The sequence below is a fragment of the Salvelinus fontinalis genome, chromosome 32 (assembly GCF_029448725.1).
Source record: "Salvelinus fontinalis isolate EN_2023a chromosome 32, ASM2944872v1, whole genome shotgun sequence".
Classification (NCBI taxonomy): Eukaryota; Metazoa; Chordata; class Actinopteri; order Salmoniformes; family Salmonidae; genus Salvelinus; species Salvelinus fontinalis.
In genome coordinates this window covers 4,888,328-4,908,006 of record NC_074696.1, presented here as the reverse complement: position 1 = coordinate 4,908,006, position 19,679 = coordinate 4,888,328, and the positions used below count along the sequence as shown (strand labels likewise).

At 44.7% G+C, this 19,679-nt stretch overlaps 1 protein-coding gene across 1 annotated transcript in view; it reads right to left on the bottom strand.

Annotated features, from left to right (window-relative positions):
* LOC129830508 (CUB and sushi domain-containing protein 2-like) overlaps window positions 1-19,679 on the bottom strand; it is a gene marked incomplete at its 5' end in the record, with an annotated part of 366,155 nt that overhangs the window by 73,922 nt on the left and 272,554 nt on the right. The window contains 6 exons of the mRNA XM_055893082.1: window positions 302-320; window positions 4,699-5,332; window positions 6,089-6,304; window positions 14,289-14,405; window positions 15,315-15,503; window positions 18,557-18,744. Of these exons, the coding sequence (XP_055749057.1) occupies window positions 302-320; window positions 4,699-5,332; window positions 6,089-6,304; window positions 14,289-14,405; window positions 15,315-15,503; window positions 18,557-18,744 (1,363 nt within the window). The remainder of the gene's footprint in view (window positions 1-301; window positions 321-4,698; window positions 5,333-6,088; window positions 6,305-14,288; window positions 14,406-15,314; window positions 15,504-18,556; window positions 18,745-19,679) is intronic.

Here is a 19,679-nt window from a genome sequence, read left to right as displayed (position 1 = left end):
AGAATACATCTGGCCTCTAACATACACTATATATATATATATATATATATACACAGCAGTATGTGGACACCTTGCAATCTCCAAAGACAAACATTGGCAGTAGAATGGCCTTACTGAAACAATCAGAGACTTTCAGCGTGACACCGTCACAGGATGCCACCTTTCCAACAAGTCAATTTGTAAAATTTCTGCCCTGCTAGAGCTGCCCCCCCCTGTCAACTGTAAGTGCTGTTATTGTGAATTGGAAACGTCTAGGAGCAACAACGGCTCGGCCGCGAATTGGCAGGCCACACAAACTCACAGAACGGGACCGCTGAGGGCTGAAGAGTGTAATAAGTAACAATGGTCTGTCCTCGATTGCAACTCTCACTACCCAGTTACAAACTGCCTCTGGAAACCACTTCAGCACAAGAACTGCTTGTCGGGAGTTTCGTGAAATGGGTTTCCGTGGCCGAGCAGCGGCACACAAAGCTCAGATCACCATGCGCAATGCCAAGCGTTGACTGGAGTGAAGTAAACCTCGCCGCCATTGGACTCTGGAGCAGTGGAAACGCGTTCTCTGGAGTGATGAATCACGCTTCACCACCTGGCAGTCCTACAGACAAATCTGGGTTTGGCGGATGCCAGGAGAACGCTACTTGACTCAATGCATAGTGCCAACTGTAAAGTTTGGTGGAGGAGGAATAATGGCCCGGGGATGTTTTTCATGGTTCAGGCCTCTTAGTTCCTGAGAAATCCAAATCTTAACGCTACAGCATACAATAATATTCTAGACGATTCTGTGCTTCCAACTTTGTGACAACAGTTTGGGGAAGGTCCTTTCCTTTTTCTGCATGACAACTCCAAGAGGACATCTGGTAGAAAGCCTTCCCTGAAGAGTGGAGGTTGTTATAGCAGCAATGTTCCAACATCTAGTGGAAAGCCTTCCCAGAAGAGTGGAGGCTGTTACAGCAGCAATGTTCCAACATCTAGTGGAAAGCCTTCCCAGAAGAGTGGAGGCTGTTATAGCAGCAATGTTCCAACATCTAGTGGAAAGCCTTCCCAGAAGAGTGGAGGCTGTTACAGCAGCAATGTTCCAACATCTAGTGGAAAGCCTTCCCAGAAGAGTGGAGGCTGTTATAGCAGCAATGTTCCAACATCTATTGGAAAGCCTTCCCAGAAGAGTGGAGGCTGTTACAGCAGCATAGTTCCAACATCTAGTGGAAAGCCTTCCCAGAAGAGTGGAGGATGTTATAGCAGCAATGTTCCAACATCTAGTGGAAAGCCTTCCCAGAAGAGTGGAGGCCGTTACAGCAGCAATGTTCCAACATCTAGTGGAAAGCCTTCCCAGAAGAGTGGAGGCTGTTATAGCAGCAATGTTCCAACATCTAGCGGAAAGCCTTCCCAGAAGAGTGGAGGCTGTTATAGCAGCAATGTTCCAACATCTAGCGGAAAGCCTTCCCAGAAGAGTGGAGGCTGTTATAGCAGCAATGTTCCAACATCTAGTGGAAAGCCTTCCCAGAAGAGTGGAGGCTGTTACAGCAGCAATGTTCCAACATCTAGTGGAAAGCCTTCCCAGAAGAGTGGAGGCTGTTATAGCAGCAATGTTCCAACATCTAGCGGAAAGCCTTCCCAGAAGAGTGGAGGCTGCTATAGCAGCAATGTTCCAACATCTAGTGGAAAGCCTTCCCAGAAGAGTGGAGGCTGTTACAGCAGCAATGTTCCAACATGTAGTGGAAAGCCTTCCCAGGAGAGTGGAGGCTGTTATAGCAGCAATGTTCCAACATCTAGTGGAAAGCCTTCCCAGTAGAGTGGAGGCTGTTATAGCAGCAATGTTCCAACATCTAGTGGAAAGCCTTCCCAGGAGAGTGGAGGCTGTTACAGCAGCAATGTTCCAACATCTAGTGGAAAGCCTTCCCAGTAGAGTGGAGGCTGTTATAGCAGCAATGTTCCAACATCTAGTGGAAAGCCTTCCCAGAAGAGTGGAGGCTGTTATAGCAGCAATGTTCCAACATCTAGCGGAAAGCCTTCCCAGAAGAGTGGAGTCTGTTATAGCAGCAATGTTCCAACATCTATTGGAAAGCCTTCCCAGAAGAGTGGAGGCTGTTACAGCAGCAATGTTCCAACATCTAGTGGAAAGCCTTCCCAGAAGAGTGGAGGCTGTTACAGCAGCAATGTTCCAACATCTAGTGGAAAGCCTTCCCAGTAGAGTGGAGGCTGTTATAGCAGCAATGTTCCAACATCTAGTGGAAAGCCTTCCCAGGAGAGTGGAGGCTGTTACAGCAGCAATGTTCCAACATCTAGTGGAAAGCCTTCCCAGTAGAGTGGAGGCTGTTATAGCAGCAATGTTCCAACATCTAGTGGAAAGCCTTCCCAGAAGAGTGGAGGCTGTTATAGCAGCAATGTTCCAACATCTAGCGGAAAGCCTTCCCAGAAGAGTGGAGGCTGTTATAGCAGCAATGTTCCAACATCTATTGGAAAGGCTTCCCAGAAGAGTGGAGGCTGTTACAGCAGCAATGTTCCAACATCTAGTGGAAAGCCTTCCCAGAAGAGTGGAGGCTGTTACAGCAGCAATGTTCCAACATCTAGTGGAAAGCCTTCCCAGGAGAGTGGAGGCTGTTACAGCAGCAATGTTCCAACATCTAGTGGAAAGCCTTCCCAGAAGAGTGGAGGCTGTTACAGCAGCAATGTTCCAACATCTAGTGGAAAGCCTTCCCAGGAGAGTGGAGGCTGTTATAGCAGCAATGTTCCAACATCTAGTGGACAGCCTTCCCAGGAGAGTGGAGGCTGTTATAGCAGCAATGTTCCAACATCTAGTGGAAAGCCTTCCCAGGAGAGTGGAGGCTGTTATAGCAGCAATGTTCCAACATCTAGTGGAAAGCCTTCCCAGAAGAGTGGAGGCTGTTATAGCAGCAATGTTCCAACAACTAGTGGGAAGCCTTCCCAGAAGAGTGGAGGCTGTTATAGCAGCAGAGGAGGGACCAACTCCATATTAATGCCTTCCCAGGAGAGTGGAGGCTGTTATAGCAGCAAAGGGGGGGACCAACTCCATATTAATGCCCATGATTTTGTAATGAGATGTTCAACCAACCGGTGTCCACAAACTTGTGTTCATGTTTTGTATTTTTCTATTTCATTGTAACAGTTTAAAGGTGTTTTCCTCTTTCTGCGATTCCACTAGTTCTCCAGTTAGTTCTGTGTATGTTATAGTTAAATTATACTAATTACAAGAGGCTCATTTCAAAACCACTGCTGCCTGTCATTCCTCCTGTCTTATAAGGAACTGATTTAGAATGGGATGCCAGGTGGGTGGATTTAAAACAAAAGTAGAGAAGAAAACCAGCAGTTCTCTGGACCTCGTTGGGTAAGGTTTGAATACCACTACTCATAAACTCATAAAATATGCTGGGGTTTTTTTGACACTGGATTTCTGTAGAACTCACTCATTCTAACCATTTCATCCACTCTCTATATCTCCATAATCCACCCTAAATTTCTCCATAATCCACTCTCTATATCTCCATAATCCACCCTATATTTATCCATAATCCACTCTCTATATCTCCATAATCCACTCTCTATATCTCCATAATCCACTCTCTATATCTCCATAATCCACTCTCTATATCTCCATAATCCACTCTCTATATCTCCATAATCCACTCTATATATCTCCATAATCCCCTCTCTATATCTCCATAATCCCCTCTCTATATCTCCATAATCCACTCTCTATATCTCCATAATCCACTCTCTATATCTCCATAATCCACTCTCTATATCTCCATAATCCACTCTCTATATCTCCATAATCCACTCTCTATATCTCCATAATCCACTCTCTATATCTCCATAATCCACTCTCTATATCTCCATAATCCACTCTCTATATCTCCATAATCCACTCTCTATATCTCCATAATCCACTCTCTATATCTCCATAATCCACTCTCTATATCTCCATAATCCACTCTCTATATCTCCATAATCCACTCCGTATGTCTCCATAATCCACTCCGTATGTCTCCATAATCCACTCTCTATATCTCCATAATCCACTCTCTATATCTCCATAATCCACTCTATATATCTCCATAATCCACTCTCTATATCTCCATAATCCACTCTCTATATCTCCATAATCCACTCTCTATATCTCCATAATCCACTCTCTATATCTCCATAATCCACTCTCTATATCTCCATAATCCACTCTCTATATCTCCATAATCCACTCTCTATATCTCCATAATCCACTCCGCATGTCTCCATAATCCACTCCGTATGTCTCCATAATCCACTCCGTATGTCTCCATAATCCACTCTCTATATCTCCATAATCCACTCTCTATATCTCCATAATCCACTCTCTATATCTCCATAATCCACTCTCTATATCTCCATAATCCACTCTCTATATCTCCATAATCCACTCTGTATATCTCCATAATCCACTCTGTATATCTCCATAATCCACTCTCTATTTCTCCATAACCCACTCTCTATATCTCCATAATCCACTCTCTCTTTCTCCATAATCCACTCTGTATATCTCCATAATCCACTCTGTATATCTCCATAATCCACTCTCTATATCTCCATAATCCACTCTCTATATCTCCATAATCCACTCTCTATATCTCCATAATCCACTCTCTATATCTCCATAATCAACTCTATATATCTCCATAATCCACTCTCTATATCTCCATAATCCACTCTCTATTTAAGTGGCGGGGTACGTGGCGGTGTATAACTGTATGATAGTGTGTATCGGGGTACGTGACGGTATATAACTGTGTGATAGTGTGTATCGGGGTACGTGACGGTATATGACTGTGTGATAGTGTGTATCGGGGTACGTGACGGTAGTGTGTATCGGGGTACGTGGCGGTATATAACTGTATGATAGTGTGTATCGGGGTACGTGGCGGTATAAAACTGTATGATAGTTTGTATCGGGGTACGTGACGGTATATATCAAGTTGTATTGAAGGATGTTTGGAGTGTTTTACAGGACAGTCTTCTGGATGGATGTAAGTGAACATGAGGTGGGTATAAATTGATGTACAGTATATAATTGTGCGAGGTGTCGATGAGGTGAGGTCGGTTGGGACGGGGACGGGGGGTGACCAAAGCCAAATGAAATCATGTGACCACCTACCAACACACCTTGGCAGAGGGGAGCTCCACACCCTCCTCCGCCCACCGAGACACGTCACCCTCGCCGGCCCCTCCAGACGGTAACCAGGGAAACAGGAGAAGATGAGCCCGTCCCCCACCCCGAACTGTAACCCCTTACGGGTACTGTAGGGAGGAACGCCCGGGTCTTCACAAGGCTCCAGGTCATACTCTGGAGGAACGAGAGGAGAAAGGGATATTTCATTAGTGAGGATACCCATAATACATTGCAATAGGATTTCTTCTAGTTGATCCATGATCACCGAAACAGTCAGCAGTACCGTCTATATACAGTGAGCTCCAAAAGTATTGGTACAGGGATTTTTGTTGTTGGTGTTTTTGGATCTGTACTACAGCACTTTGGATTCTGATACGGCTGACTGGCAGCTTTAATTTGAGGGTAATTTCATCCATATCGGGTGAACCGTTAAGAAATGAAAGCACTTTTTGTACATTGTCCCTCCCCATTTTAAGAGACTAAATGTATCGGGACAAATTCTCTTCTATGTGTATTAAAATAGTCACGAGTATAGTATTTGGTCCTATATTCCTAGCACGCAATATTTACATCAAGCTTGTGACTCTACAAACATGTTGGATTCATTTGCTGATTGTTTTGGTTGTGTTACAGATTATTTTTGTGCCCAATAGAAATTAACGGTAAATAATTTATTGTGTCATTTTGGAGTCACTTTTATTGTTCAATAAGAATAGAAAACATTTCTAAACATTAATGTGGACGCATTAATTAGACCATGTTTAGTCCCGAATTAATCGTGAATAATGATGAGTTAAAAAGTCACAGACGCACAAATATCATACCCCAAAGACATGATACTCTCACCATTACAATAACAAGGGAGGTTAGTGTTTTTTGGTGGGTATGATATTTGTGCGTCTGTAACGTTTAACCTACTTCGTAACCTACCTGAGAAGGTGATGTTGAATCCTTCGTAGGAGACAGAGAAGTCTGAGAGGAAGCGTATCTGAGCGGTGTAGTTCCCATACAGGCCTGCGCTGAGGGTGGGGGGCAGTGTTGAGCCCGTTAGTCTCCACAGGGGCTCGGGGAAGCTGCCGTTCTCTGTCACCAACAGGTGGTCATGGGGAGACTCTAAGTGGAATGTATGGAAGGTGAACTGGACACCTGGTGGGGCAAGAGAGAGAGAGAGAGAACAGGAGAAGAGTAAGCTTGGATCATGTGTTTGTACAGCTGAGTCTGATGGTTTCTAACACTTGATGGATCCTTTCAGAAGACAAATACAGTAGAACATATTTTAGGGTTGGCTTGTGCCGTTTGGTTTCCATTGTCCTGTCCATTATTGTTCCCATGTCCGTTGGTGCGTGTGAGTCCCTGTGCTGTGGGTTTTGGGCTTTCGTGCCCTTGTGTATTGTGCAGATGATTACGGGTCTCGTCGCGTGGGTTAATCATTATGTGCGTGTGTTATTTATTCCAGGTACTCCTCTTTCTTTTGTTTGGGTTTCAACCCTGTGGTTTTGTTACGTGTTTGTTTGGTCTTCGTCCCCGTGCCTTTACACGGCACGCCGTAATTTAGGTATAATAAAAACTCCTATTATGCATTCCTGCGTCTGTCTCCCGATCCTTCATGACAATAATACAGTAGGAATTGATTTTAGGGTTGGCCTGGCTGTATTCCTTCAACTGCACAAACACAATTTCCGACGAGAAGCTGTAAAAGGAAGTCTGATAAAATGTAGAAACTACAGGGAATGGTCAGCCACTCTGAGAGAACAATGGAATCTGAGTAGAACATGGTTCTGTGTTATAGAAGCAAAATAACAGCTTTCAACAGCATTCACCAGCCTTCACCAGCCTTCATCAGCTTTCAACAGCATTCACCAGCCTTCACCAGCCTTCACCAGCCTTCACCAGCCTTCACCAGCCTTCATCAGCCTTCACCATCCTTCACCAGGCTTCAATAGCCTTCACCAGCCTTCATCAGCCTTCATCAGCCTTCACCAGCCTTCACCAGCCTTCAATAGCCTTCACCAGCCTTCACCAGCCTTTACACGGCTTGTCCAGCCTTCAATAGACTTCAACAGCCTTCAACAGCCTTTACCAGCCTTTACCAGCATCACCAGCCTTCACCAGCCTTCACCAGCCTTCACCAGCCTTCACCAGCCTTCAATAGCCTTCACCAGCCTTTACCAGGCTTTTCCAGCCTTCAATATACTTCAACAGCCTTCACCAGCCTTCAATTGCCTTCAACAGCCTTCACCATCCTTTACCAGGTTTTTCCAGCCTTCAATAGACTTCAACGGCCTTCACCAGCCTTCAATAGCCTTCACCAGCATTCACCAGCATTCATCAGCATTCATCAGCCTTCGCCAGCCTTCGCCAGCCTTCGCCAGCCTTCAATAGCCTTCGACAGCCTTCACCAGCCTTTACCAGCCTTTACCAGGCTTTTCAGCCTTCAATAGCCTTAAATAGCCTTCAACAGCCTTCACCAGCCTTTACCAGCCTTCAATAGCCTTCAATAGCCTTCAATTGCCTTCAACAGCCTTCACCAGCCTTTACCAGGCTTTTCCAGCCTTCAATAGACTTCAATGGCCTTCACCAGCCTTTACCAGCCTTTACCAGCCCTTACCAGGCTTTTCCAGCCTTCAATAGCCTTCAATAGCCTTCAACAGCCTTCACCAGCCTTTACCAGCCTTCAATAGCCTTCAATAGCCTTCAATTGCCTTCAACAGCCTTCACCAGCCTTTACCTGGCTTTTCCAGCCTTCAATAGACTTCAATGGCCTTCACCAGCCTTTACCAGCCTTTACCAGGCTTTTCCAGCCTTCAATAGCCTTCAATAGCCTTCAACAGCCTTCACCAGCCTTCAACAGCCTTCACCAGCCTTCACCAGCCTTCAACAGCCTTCACCAGCCTTTACCAGGCTTTTCCAGCCTTCAATAGACTTCAATGGCCTTCACCAGGGGAAGAAGACACATGTTGATGACAATGGTTGTGTGGGCGTATGTTAGCACGCAAACAACACAATTACCCATCATGTATTTCCACAAGGGATTCTAATATAATGTGTCTCAATTAAACAAAAGTGTCTTTGTCGACATTGCTAAAAACAAGAATATACCTTGTAATTTGAAATACTTAAATTAATGAAACAAAAACTTTTTTTATGTAGTTCTTATGACGTGTGCCCCATGAAAATACTTTATAGCAGGGATCGGCAAAACCGGCCCGCGAGGGATTTCATACATATATACAGTACCAGTCAAAATGTTGGACACACCTACTCATTCAAGGGCTTTTCATTATTTTGTACTATTCTCTACATTGTAGAATAATAGTGAAGACATCAAAACTATGAAATAACACATATGGAATCATGTAGTAACCAAAAAAAGTGTTAAACAAATCAAAATATATTTTGTATTTGAGATTCTTCGAAGTAGCCATCCTTTGCCTTGACGACGGCTTTGCACACCCTTGGCATTCTCTCAACCAGCTTCATGATGTAGTCACCTGGAATGTATTTCAACTAACAGGTGTGCCTTGGTAAAAGTTAATTTGTGGAATTTCTATCCTTCTTAATGTGTTTGAGCCAATCGGTTGTGTTGTGACAAGGAAGGGGTGGTATACTGAAGATAGCCCTATTTGGTAAAATACCAAGTCCATATTATATTTACATTACATTTAAGTCATTTAGCAGACGCTCTTATCCAGAGCGACTTACAAATTGGTGCATTCACCTTATGACATCCAGTGGAACAGCCACTTTACAATAGTGCATCAGATCTTTTAAGGGAGGGGGGGGGGGGGGGGGGCAGAAGGATTGCTTTATCCTAGGTATTCCTTGAAGAGGTGGGGTTTCAGGTGTCTCCGGAAGGTGGTGATTGACTCCGCTGTCCTGGCGTCGTGAGGGAGTTTGTTCCACCATTGGGGGGCCAGAGCAGCGAACAGTTTTGACTGGGCTGAGCGGGAACTGTACTTCCTCAGTGGTAGGGAGGCGAGCAGGCCAGAGGTGGATGAACGCAGTGCCCTTGTTTGGGTGTAGGGCCTGATCAGAGCCTGAAGGTACTGAGGTGCCGTTCCCCTCACAGCTCCGTAGGCAAGCACCATGGTCTTGTAGCGGATGCGAGCTTCAACTGGAAGCCAGTGGAGAGAGCGGAGGAGCGGGGTGACGTGAGAGAACTTGGGAAGGTTGAACACCAGACGGGCTGCGGCGTTCTGGATGAGTTGTAGGGGTTTAATGGCACAGGCAGGGAGCCCAGCCAGCAGCGAGTTGCAGTAATCCAGACGGGAGATGACAAGTGCCTGGATTAGGACCTGCGCCGCTTCCTGTGTGAGGCAGGGTCGTACTCTGCGGATGTTGTAGAGCATGAACCTACAGGAACGGGCCACCGCCTTGATGTTGGTGGAGAACGACAGGGTGTTGTCCAGGATCACGCCAAGGTTCTTAGCGCTCTGGGAGGAGGACACAATGGAGTTGTCAACCGTGATGGCGAGATCATGGAACGGACAGTCCTTCCCCGGGAGGAAGAGCAGCTCCGTCTTGCCGAGGTTCAGCTTGAGGTGGTGATCCGTCATCCACACTGATATGTCTGCCAGACATGCAGAGATGCGATTCGCCACCTGGTCATCAGAAGGGGGAAAGGAGAAGATTAATTGTGTGTCGTCTGCATAGCAATGATAGGAGAGACCATGTGAGGTTATGACAGAGCCAAGTGACTTGGTGTATAGCGAGAATAGGAGAGGGCCTAGAACAGAGCCCTGGGGGACACCAGTGGTGAGAGCGCGTGGTGAGGAGACAGATTCTCGCCACGCCACCTGGTAGGAGCGACCTGTCAGGTAGGACGCAATCCAAGCGTGGGCCGTGCCGGAGATGCCCAACTCGGAGAGGGTGGAGAGGAGGATCTGATGGTTCACAGTATCGAAGGCAGCCGATAGGTCTAGAAGGATGAGAGCAGAGGAGAGAGAGTTAGCTTTAGCAGTGCGGAGCGCCTCCGTGATACAGAGAAGAGCAGTCTCAGTTGAGTGACTAGTCTTGAAACCTGACTGATTTGGATCAAGAAGGTCATTCTGAGAGAGATAGCAGGAGAGCTGGCCAAGGACGGCACGTTCAAGAGTTTTGGAGAGAAAAGAAAGAAGGGATACTGGTCTGTAGTTGTTGACATCGGAGGGATCGAGTGTAGGTTTTTTCAGAAGGGGTGCAACTCTCGCTCTCTTGAAGACGGAAGGGACGTAGCCAGCGGTCAAGGATGAGTTGATGAGCGAGGTGAGGTAAGGTAGAAGGTCTCCGGAAATGGTCTGGAGAAGAGAGGAGGGGATAGGGTCAAGCGGGCAGGTTGTTGGGCGGCCGGCCGTCACAAGACGCGAGATTTCATCTGGAGAGAGAGGGGAGAAAGAGGTCAAAGCACAGGGTTGGGCAGTGTGAGCAGAACCAGCGGTGTCGTTTGACTTAGCGAACGAGGATCGGATGTCGTCGACCTTCTTTTCAAAATGGTTGACGAAGTCGTCTGCAGAGAGGGAGGAGGGGGGGGGAGGGGGAGGAGGATTCAGGAGGGAGGAGAAGGTGGCAAAGAGCTTCCTAGGGTTAGAGGCAGATGCTTGGAATTTAGAGTGGTAGAAAGTGGCTTTAGCAGCAGAGACAGAAGAGGAAAATGTAGAGAGGAGGGAGTGAAAGGATGCCAGGTCCGCAGGGAGGCGAGTTTTCCTCCATTTCCGCTCGGCTGCCCGGAGCCCTGTTCTGTGAGCTCGCAATGAGTCGTCGAGCCACGGAGCGGGAGGGGAGGACCGAGCCGGCCTGGAGGATAGGGGACATAGAGAGTCAAAGGATGCAGAAAGGGAGGAGAGGAGGGTTGAGGAGGCAGAATCAGGAGATAGGTTGGAGAAGGTTTGGGCAGAGGGAAGAGATGATAGGATGGAAGAGGAGAGAGTAGCGGGGGAGAGAGAGCGGAGGTTGGGACGGCGCGATACCATCCGAGTAGGGGCAGTGTGGGAAGTGTTGGATGAGAGCGAGAGGGAGAAGGATACAAGGTAGTGGTCGGAGACTTGGAGGGGAGTTGCAATGAGGTTAGTGGAAGAACAGCATCTAGTAAAGATGAGGTCAAGCGTATTGCCTGCCTTGTGAGTAGGGGGGGAAGGTGAGAGGGTGAGGTCAAAAGAGGAGAGGAGTGGAAAGAAGGAGGCAGAGAGGAATGAGTCAAAGGTAGACATGGGGAGGTTAAAGTCACCCAGAACTGTGAGAGGTGAGCCGTCCTCAGGAAAGGAGCTTATCAAGGCATCAAGCTCATTGATGAACTCTCCAAGGGAACCTGGAGGGCGATAAATGATAAGGATGTTAAGCTTGAAAGGGCTGGTAACTGTGACAGCATGGAATTCAAAGGAGGCGATAGACAGATGGGTAAGGGGAGAAAGAGAGAATGACCACTTGGGAGAGAATTATGTCAGGAACATCTCAAATAAGCAAAGAAAAATGACAGTCCATCATTACTTTAAGACATGAACGTCAGTCAATCTAAAAAATGTCAAGATCTTTGAAAGTTTCTTCAAGTGCAGTCGCAAAAACCATCAAGCACTATGATGTAACTGGCTCTCATGAGGACTGCCACTGGAAAGGAAGACCCAGAGTTACCTCTGCTGCAGAGGATAAGTTCATTAGAGTTACCAGCCTCAGAAATTGCAGCCCAAATAAATGTTTCACAGAGTTCAAGTAACAGTCAGTCACATCTCCACATCAACTGTTCAGAGGAGACTGCGTGAATCAGGCCTTCATGGTCGAATAGCTGCAAAGAAACCACTACTAAAGGACACCAATAATAATAAGATTTTGCTTGGGCCAAGTAACACAATCAATGGCGATTAGACCGGTGGAAATCTGTCCTTTGGTCTAATGATTGCAAATTTGTGATATCTGGTTCCAACCACTGCGTCTTTCTGAGATGCAGAGTAGGTGAATGGATGATTTCTGCGTGTGTGGTTACCACCGTGAAGCATGGAGGAGGAGGTGTGATGGTGTGGGGGTTCTTTGCTGGTGACACTGTCAGGGATTTTTTTTAGAATTCAAGGCACACTTAACCAGCATTGCTACCACAGCATTCTGCTGCGATACACCATCCCGTCTGGTCTGCCCTTAGTGGGGCTATCATTTGTTTTTCAACAGGACAATGACCTAACACACTTCTATGCTGCCGGGGCGGCAGGTAGCCTAGTGGTCAGAGTGTTGGACTAGTAACCGAAAGGTTGCAAGATTGAATCCCCGAGCAGAAAAGGTAAAAATCTGCCGTTCTGCCCCTGAACAAGGTTAACCCATTGTTCCTAGGCCGTCATTGAACATAAGAATTTGTTCTTAACTGACTTGCCGAGGTCAAATAAAACAAATAATAATTTGACCGTGAAGGAACTTTTTTCATCACTTCATGATTTCATATGTGTTATTTCATAGTTTTGATGTCTTCACTATTATTCTACAATGTAGAAAATAGTAAAATATAGAAAAACTCTTGAATGAGTAGGTGTGTCCAAACTTTAGTACCAGTCAAAAGCATTGGGGGGGGGGGGGGGGGGGCATTTTTGGTTAAAGAAAAGACAGTAAAATTATCAGGAATTCAGCAAAACGTTTGATAATTTCAGGAAATCTGTATTCCCCCCCCCCCCTCAAAACAAAGGTGAGATCGTATCTCAATGTAATCAAGGTGTGAAATGATTGTTATTTTCAGATATAATCTCATTTTGGGGCTTGACTGTAGTCAATTTACAGTGTATAACTTATTATCATTCTGTTCTGGACCAACAACCAGACGAAAATTGTTCCGAGATTGAATCTAGATGCATACCCCTAACCTATAGCCTACACAGGCTTCACTTCTGGTGCTAGATCTAATAGTCACGTGACAGGGGGTTGGGCAACCAAGATACTATATGAAGAGGTAGCCAAGATACTTCATGAAGAGGAAACCAAGATACTTATTGAAGAGGAAACCAAGATACTATATGAAGAGGAAACCAAGATACTATATGAAGAGGAAACCAAGATACTTATTGAAGAGGAAACCAAGATACTTTATGAAGAGGAAACCAAGATACTTTATGAAGAGGAAACCAAGATACTTTATGAAGAGGGAAAAAAGATACTTTATGAAGAGGTAACAAAGATACTATATGAAGAGGTAACCAATATACTATATGAAGAGGTAACCAAGAAAGTTTATGAAGAGGAAACCAAGAGAATTTATGAAGAGGACCCCAAGATACTTTAAGAAGAGGACCCCAAGATACTTTAAGAAGAGGAAACCAAGATACTTCATGAAGAGGAAACCAAGATACTTTATGAAGAGGAAACCAAGATACTTTATGAAGAGGAAACCAAGATACTTTATGAAGAGGAAACCAAGATACTTAATGAAGAGGAAACCAATATACTTTATGAAGAGGAAACCAATATACTTTATGAAGAGGAAACAAAGATACTTTATGAAGAGGTAACCAAGATACTTTATGAAGAGGGAACCAAGATACTTTATGAAGAGGGAACCAAGATACTTTATGAAGAGGAAACCAAGATAATTTATGAAGAGGAAACCAAGATAATTTATGAAGAGGAAACCAAGATACGTTATGAAGAGGAAACCAAGATAATTTATGAAGAGGAAACCAAGATACGTTATGAAGAGGAAACCAAGATAATTTATGAAGAGGAAACCAAGATACGTTATGAAGAGGAAACCAAGATACTTTATGAAGAGGGAACCAAGATACTATATGAAGAGGAAACCAAGATACTTTATGAAGAGGAAACCAAGATACTTCATGAAGAGGGAACCAAGATACTTTATGAAGAGGAAACCAAGATACTTTATGAAGAGGAAACCAAGATACTTTATGAAGAGGAAACCAAGATACTTAATGAAGAGGAAACCAAGATACTTTATGAAGAGGAAACCAATATACTTTATGAAGAGGAAACAAAGATACTTTATGAAGAGGTAACCAAGATACTATATGAAGAGGTAACAACTCTAATAGTGATGTTACTGGGGGGTTGGGTATCAGCGGTGCAGGGATGTACCAGCATTCTTTAAAGGGCCTGATGAAGTGAAATGACAATCGTCAGTGAAATTGAATTAGACTGAAAGCATGTAGACAGGAGTGGCCCTGCTCACCTTTGCCGTGGGAGGACTCTATCATCCAGGTGCAGTTGAGGTTGTGAGGATAGAAGTCTGGAAACCCCGGAGAGAGGATGGTACCGGTGTTACCCTGAATATAACCTCCACACAACGCTGCAGAGAGAGGGAGGGAGGGGGAGGAGACGGACGCATAAAGAGAGGAGGGTTAGATAGAGCGAGAGAGAGAGAGAGAGAGAGAGAGGGGGAGGAGACAGAGGGAGGCATAAAGAGAGGAGGGTTAGATAGAGCGAGAGAGAGAGAGAGAGAGAGAGAGAGAGAGAGAGAGAGAGAGAGGGGGAGGAGACAGAGGGAGGCATAAAGAGAGGAGGGTTAGATAGAGAGAGAGAGAGAGAGAGAGAGAGAGAGAGAGAGAGAGAGCGAAAGAGAGAGCGAAAGAGAGAGTGAGAGAGAGAGAGAGAAGAGGGAGAGAGAGAGAAATAAAGAGAGAGGGACAGACAAAGACAGAGACAGTAATGGTAGATACTAGAACTACACTTAATGAAATGTCCCCAGGTTCCACCAGGCACTACAATGCAGTTTACTAGCAGTGCCCTTCTGAAGGACACATACAGAGAGGGGGATATCATCAATATCATTATACAGGAGGAGGAAATCAATACTGGCCTTAAATATAAAAGCCTTTACAGTGAAATAGGAAGGAGAGGCATAGATAAAACATATTTTACAGAGGAAAAAAGAGAGGTGACCATTTTAGAGGGCAGGAAACATCTTGAAAGACGTGTCTAGTTGCCAAATACTCATAGAATGTAGTGAATATAGCGTCTCATGAAGAAGTATTGCAAAAAGGCTGTCACTTTGAGGATACATTCGGACACTAAATAGCAGGGTCCTAAACACTGATTTATGGTCCGTTTCAAGATTTTCCCCCCAACGGTTAAATTTAGATATTGGGAAGTCATAAGATTAAGCTATTATCCTAGCGTTACCGTATGATAAGGGCAACTTCCACCTGGAGCTAACCTGGGCACCATTTTGTGAACAGAATTCAGAATCGGGCCGTACCATCACAGCTGGGCAGGGGTCGACTCCACTGGAAGTTTGGTTCACACTCCAGGGGTTCCGGATCGCTGAGGGAGTACCCTGCGTCACAGCTGAACGTTACCAAGGCACCCACGTAGAAGTCGTTGCCGTGGCGTTGGCCGTTGACGGGGATGCCAGGGTCGACACAGTGATCTGACTGTAGCTGTAGAGCTGAGGAGGAAAATACACATGGGTTATTATACACACACACACACACACACACACACACACACACACACACACACACACACACACACACACACACACACACACACACACACACACACACACACACACACACACACACACACACACACCCCTCTTGCCTACACTACAATACAACATCCATACTGATTGTGTCTGTCATTCTGTATTTCAGGTGAAACACGTATCTGAAATGGACCAGTGTAGCAGTGCGACATACTAAAAAGGCATTTATTCAGTAGCATAACACACTAAGGCTGTGTACCAAATGGCACACTATTCTCTACACCAAGAGGAAATAAGTCCCAGTCTTCATTGTGTGTTGTCCTACTCCATGATTTAACTCGTGTGCACGTATAGCTTTTTCAAGTTGTATGTGTGCCTGTTTTTTTTGTTTTTTTTAAATGTTTGAATTAATAAACTAAAGTAAAGTACTTTTGACCAGTGTCCACACGGAGAAGGGTGCCATTTGGGACCCAATCTAAAACTCTTGCACAACTTCCTGTCCGTTTTTTGTTTTGAATCCAGGGACCAAGTCAAAGTGATCTCTCCCACACACACATACCTGTCTCTGTTTCTGTCTGAGTGGGGCCGTAGCCATGGGGAATTATTACAGCCAAGCAGAGAGCGGTGGTGTGACTAAGGGTTACTAAGGGTTACCAAGGTGAGTCAGGTAAAGCAGAGAGCGGTGGTGTGACTAAAGGTTACTAAGGGTTACCAAGGTGAGTCAGGTAAAGCAGAGAGCGGTGGTATGACTAAAGGTTACTAAGGGATACTAAGGGTTACTAAGGGTTACCAAGGTGAGTCAGTTAAATCAGAGAGTGGTGGTGTTACTAAGGGTTACTAAGGGTAACTAAGGGTTACTAAGGTGAGTCAGCTCAGTCAGAGACCTGACAGGATTATAGCTCAGTCAGAGACCTGGCAGGATTATAGCTCAGTCAGGGACCTGGCAGGATTATAGCTCAGTCAGAGACCTGGCAGGATTATAGCTCAGTCAGAGACCTGGCAGGATTATAGCTCAGTCAGAGACCTGGCAGGATTATAGCTCAGTCAGAGACCTGGCAGGATTATAGCTCAGTCAGAGACCTGGCAGGATTATAGCTCAGTCAGAGACCTGGCAGGATTATAGCTCAGTCAGAGACCTGGCAGGATTATAGCTCAGTCAGAGACCTGGCAGGATTATAGCTCAGTCAGGGACCTGGCATGATTATAGCTCAGTCAGAGACCTGGCATGAGTATAGCTCAGTCAGAGACTTGGCAGGATTATAGCTCAGTCAGAGACCTGGCATGATTATAGCTCAGTCAGAGACCTGGCATGATTATAGCTCAGTTAGACACCTGGCATGATTATAGCTCAGTCAGATCCCTGGCAGGATTATAGCTCAGTCAGAGACCTGGCAGGATTATAGCTCAGTCAGAGACCTGGCAGGACTATAGCTCAGTCAGAGACCTGGCAGGATTATAGCTCAGTCAGAGACCTGGCAGGATTATAGCTCAGTTAGAGACCTGGCAGGATTATAGCTCAGTCAGAGACCTGGCAGGATTATAGCTCAGTCAGAGACCTGGCAGGACTATAGCTCAGTCAGAGACCTGGCAGGATTATAGCTCAGTCAGAGACCTGGAAGGAATATAGCTCAGTCAGGTATCTGGCAGGATTATAGCTCAGTCAGAGACCTGACAGGATTATAGCTCAGTCAGAGACCTGGCAGGATTATAGCTCAGTCAGGGACCTGACAGGATTATAGCTCAGTCAGAGACCTGGCAGGATTATAGCTCAGTCAGAGACCTGGCATGATTATAGCTCAGTCAGAGACCTGGCAGGATTATAGTTCAGTCAGGGACCTGGAAGGATTATAGCTCAGTCAGGGACCTGGCAGGATTATAGCTCAGTCAGAGACCAGGCAGGATTATAGCTCAGTCAGAGACCTGACATGATTGTAACAGTGGAATAAAAACACCGTATGTGACACATTTCAAGAAACTAAGTGTATGTCACGCATCACTACTTCACAGGAGGCATTTGAAGGTAAACTTTTTTTTAAATCAAAATGTTTTTTGGCAGAACAAGCCAGAAACCTTTTCACTAGCTTTGTCTAGATTGGCTGAGATAATGTAGAGAGATGAGTTCGGATTGAATTACCATGAAGCACGCTTCTGTCTGTAACATGAGCTGGTCAAAATGTGCAGGTATCCTTTCTAACACACCTTTTTTGAAAGTTATCATGACGAACTGCAAAAGTGTCGCTAAGGCTCTCCCCCCTTCTGGAGGACCGATTTTTGAAATCAGTGGAATGCCTGGTGGAAGTAGAGTATGATAGCTAATGAGATTTTAAAAAATCGGAGGGTTTAATCGTAAATGCGGATGGAGTCGAAAAGAGAACACTGAAGGCCGTTGTATAAAACACCTGTCCCCGGATTACATCTTCAAACTAAAGGGTAACCATGGCATCCGTAACAGAGAGGGAGAAGTGTCCATCCATGTAAACGGGTAAGAGAGTCGAGCTACATTTTAAAATATTATACAAGTTGTTTTCGTATCTCAGACCCAATTGCATTGCTAGTGATAGCCTAATGTTAGCTAACTAGCTAACATTGAACCTATTTGGTTAGCTTTAGCTACCTGTAAATTAATGCAGGGAAGTAATGCTATGAGTTGGGATTATAGTTAATAGTTTAGCTAGCTAGCTACGTGTCTAAACGAATGACTCCACTATGCAAGTAACCATTTCACTGTACCATTTACACCTTCTATATCCTATGCATGTGACAAATATATTTTGATTTGATATAGTGTGTTTTTACCAGAGACGGTAATGTGAAGTGCTAATGACAAGTGGTCAGCATATGTGGGAACTTCTTCAAGACTGTTGGAAAAGCATTCCAGGTGAAGCTGGTTGATAGAATGCCAAGAGTGTAAACAGCTGTCTCAAATGGTTGTTCTGGATCCATTAGTAGAGTTCGCAAATGTCTACTTGTTGGTGGCTAAGATGACCTAAAAAACAACAAACACAAAGTCTTACTCTCGTAACGGATGCGGAAGCCGATGTCCGAGTGGCTCTTGTCGGTGGAAAAGAGAAGGAACAGGAAGTTGGAGGTGCTGATGAGGAACTGGGGCACCTGGGTACCCTGGTAACTACCAATCAGAGGCGAGGAGGGGAACCGGCCGTCACGCACTTCCAGCACGTCATAGTTCACCTCAGTACGAAACCTGGGGGAACAACCAATGGGTTAACAGGAATCTGAGGGAACAACCAATGGGTGAACAGGAATCTGAGGGAACAACCAATGGGTGAACAGGAATCTGGGGGAACAACCAATGGGTGAACAGGAATCTGAGTAGGGACCAAATGTTGGTCAGTGTTTCCCAGGGGACCCTAATCACATTTGAACATATGTTACATTTAGAAATGTAATCTGTATTAGAGATATTTACACAGACTAACCTGTATTAGAGATAAATACACATACTAACCTGTATTAGTGATATATACACATACTAACCTGTATTAGTGATATATACACACACTAACCTGTATTAGTGATATATACACACACTAACCTGTATTAGTGATATATACACACACTAACCTGTATTAGAGATATATACACATTCTAACCTGTATTAGAGATATATACACATTCTAACCTGTATTAGAGATATATACACACACTAACCTGTATTAGTGATATATACACAGACTAACCTGTATTAGAGATATATACACATTCTAACCTGTATTAGAGATATATACACATTCTAACCTGTATTAGAGATATATACACATTCTAACCTGTATTAGAGATATATACACACACTAACCTGTATTAGTGATATATAATATACACACACTAACCTGTATTAGAGATATATACACACACTAACCTGTATTAGTGATATATACACAAACTAACCTGTATTAGTGATATATACACACACTAACCTGTATTAGAGATATATACACACACTAACCTGTATTAGTGATATATACACATTCTAACCTGTATTAGAGATATATACACATTCTAACCTGTATTAGAGATATATACACACACTAACCTGTATTAGTGATATATACACAAACTAACCTGTATTAGAGATGTATACACATTCTAACCTGTATTAGAGATATATACACACACTAA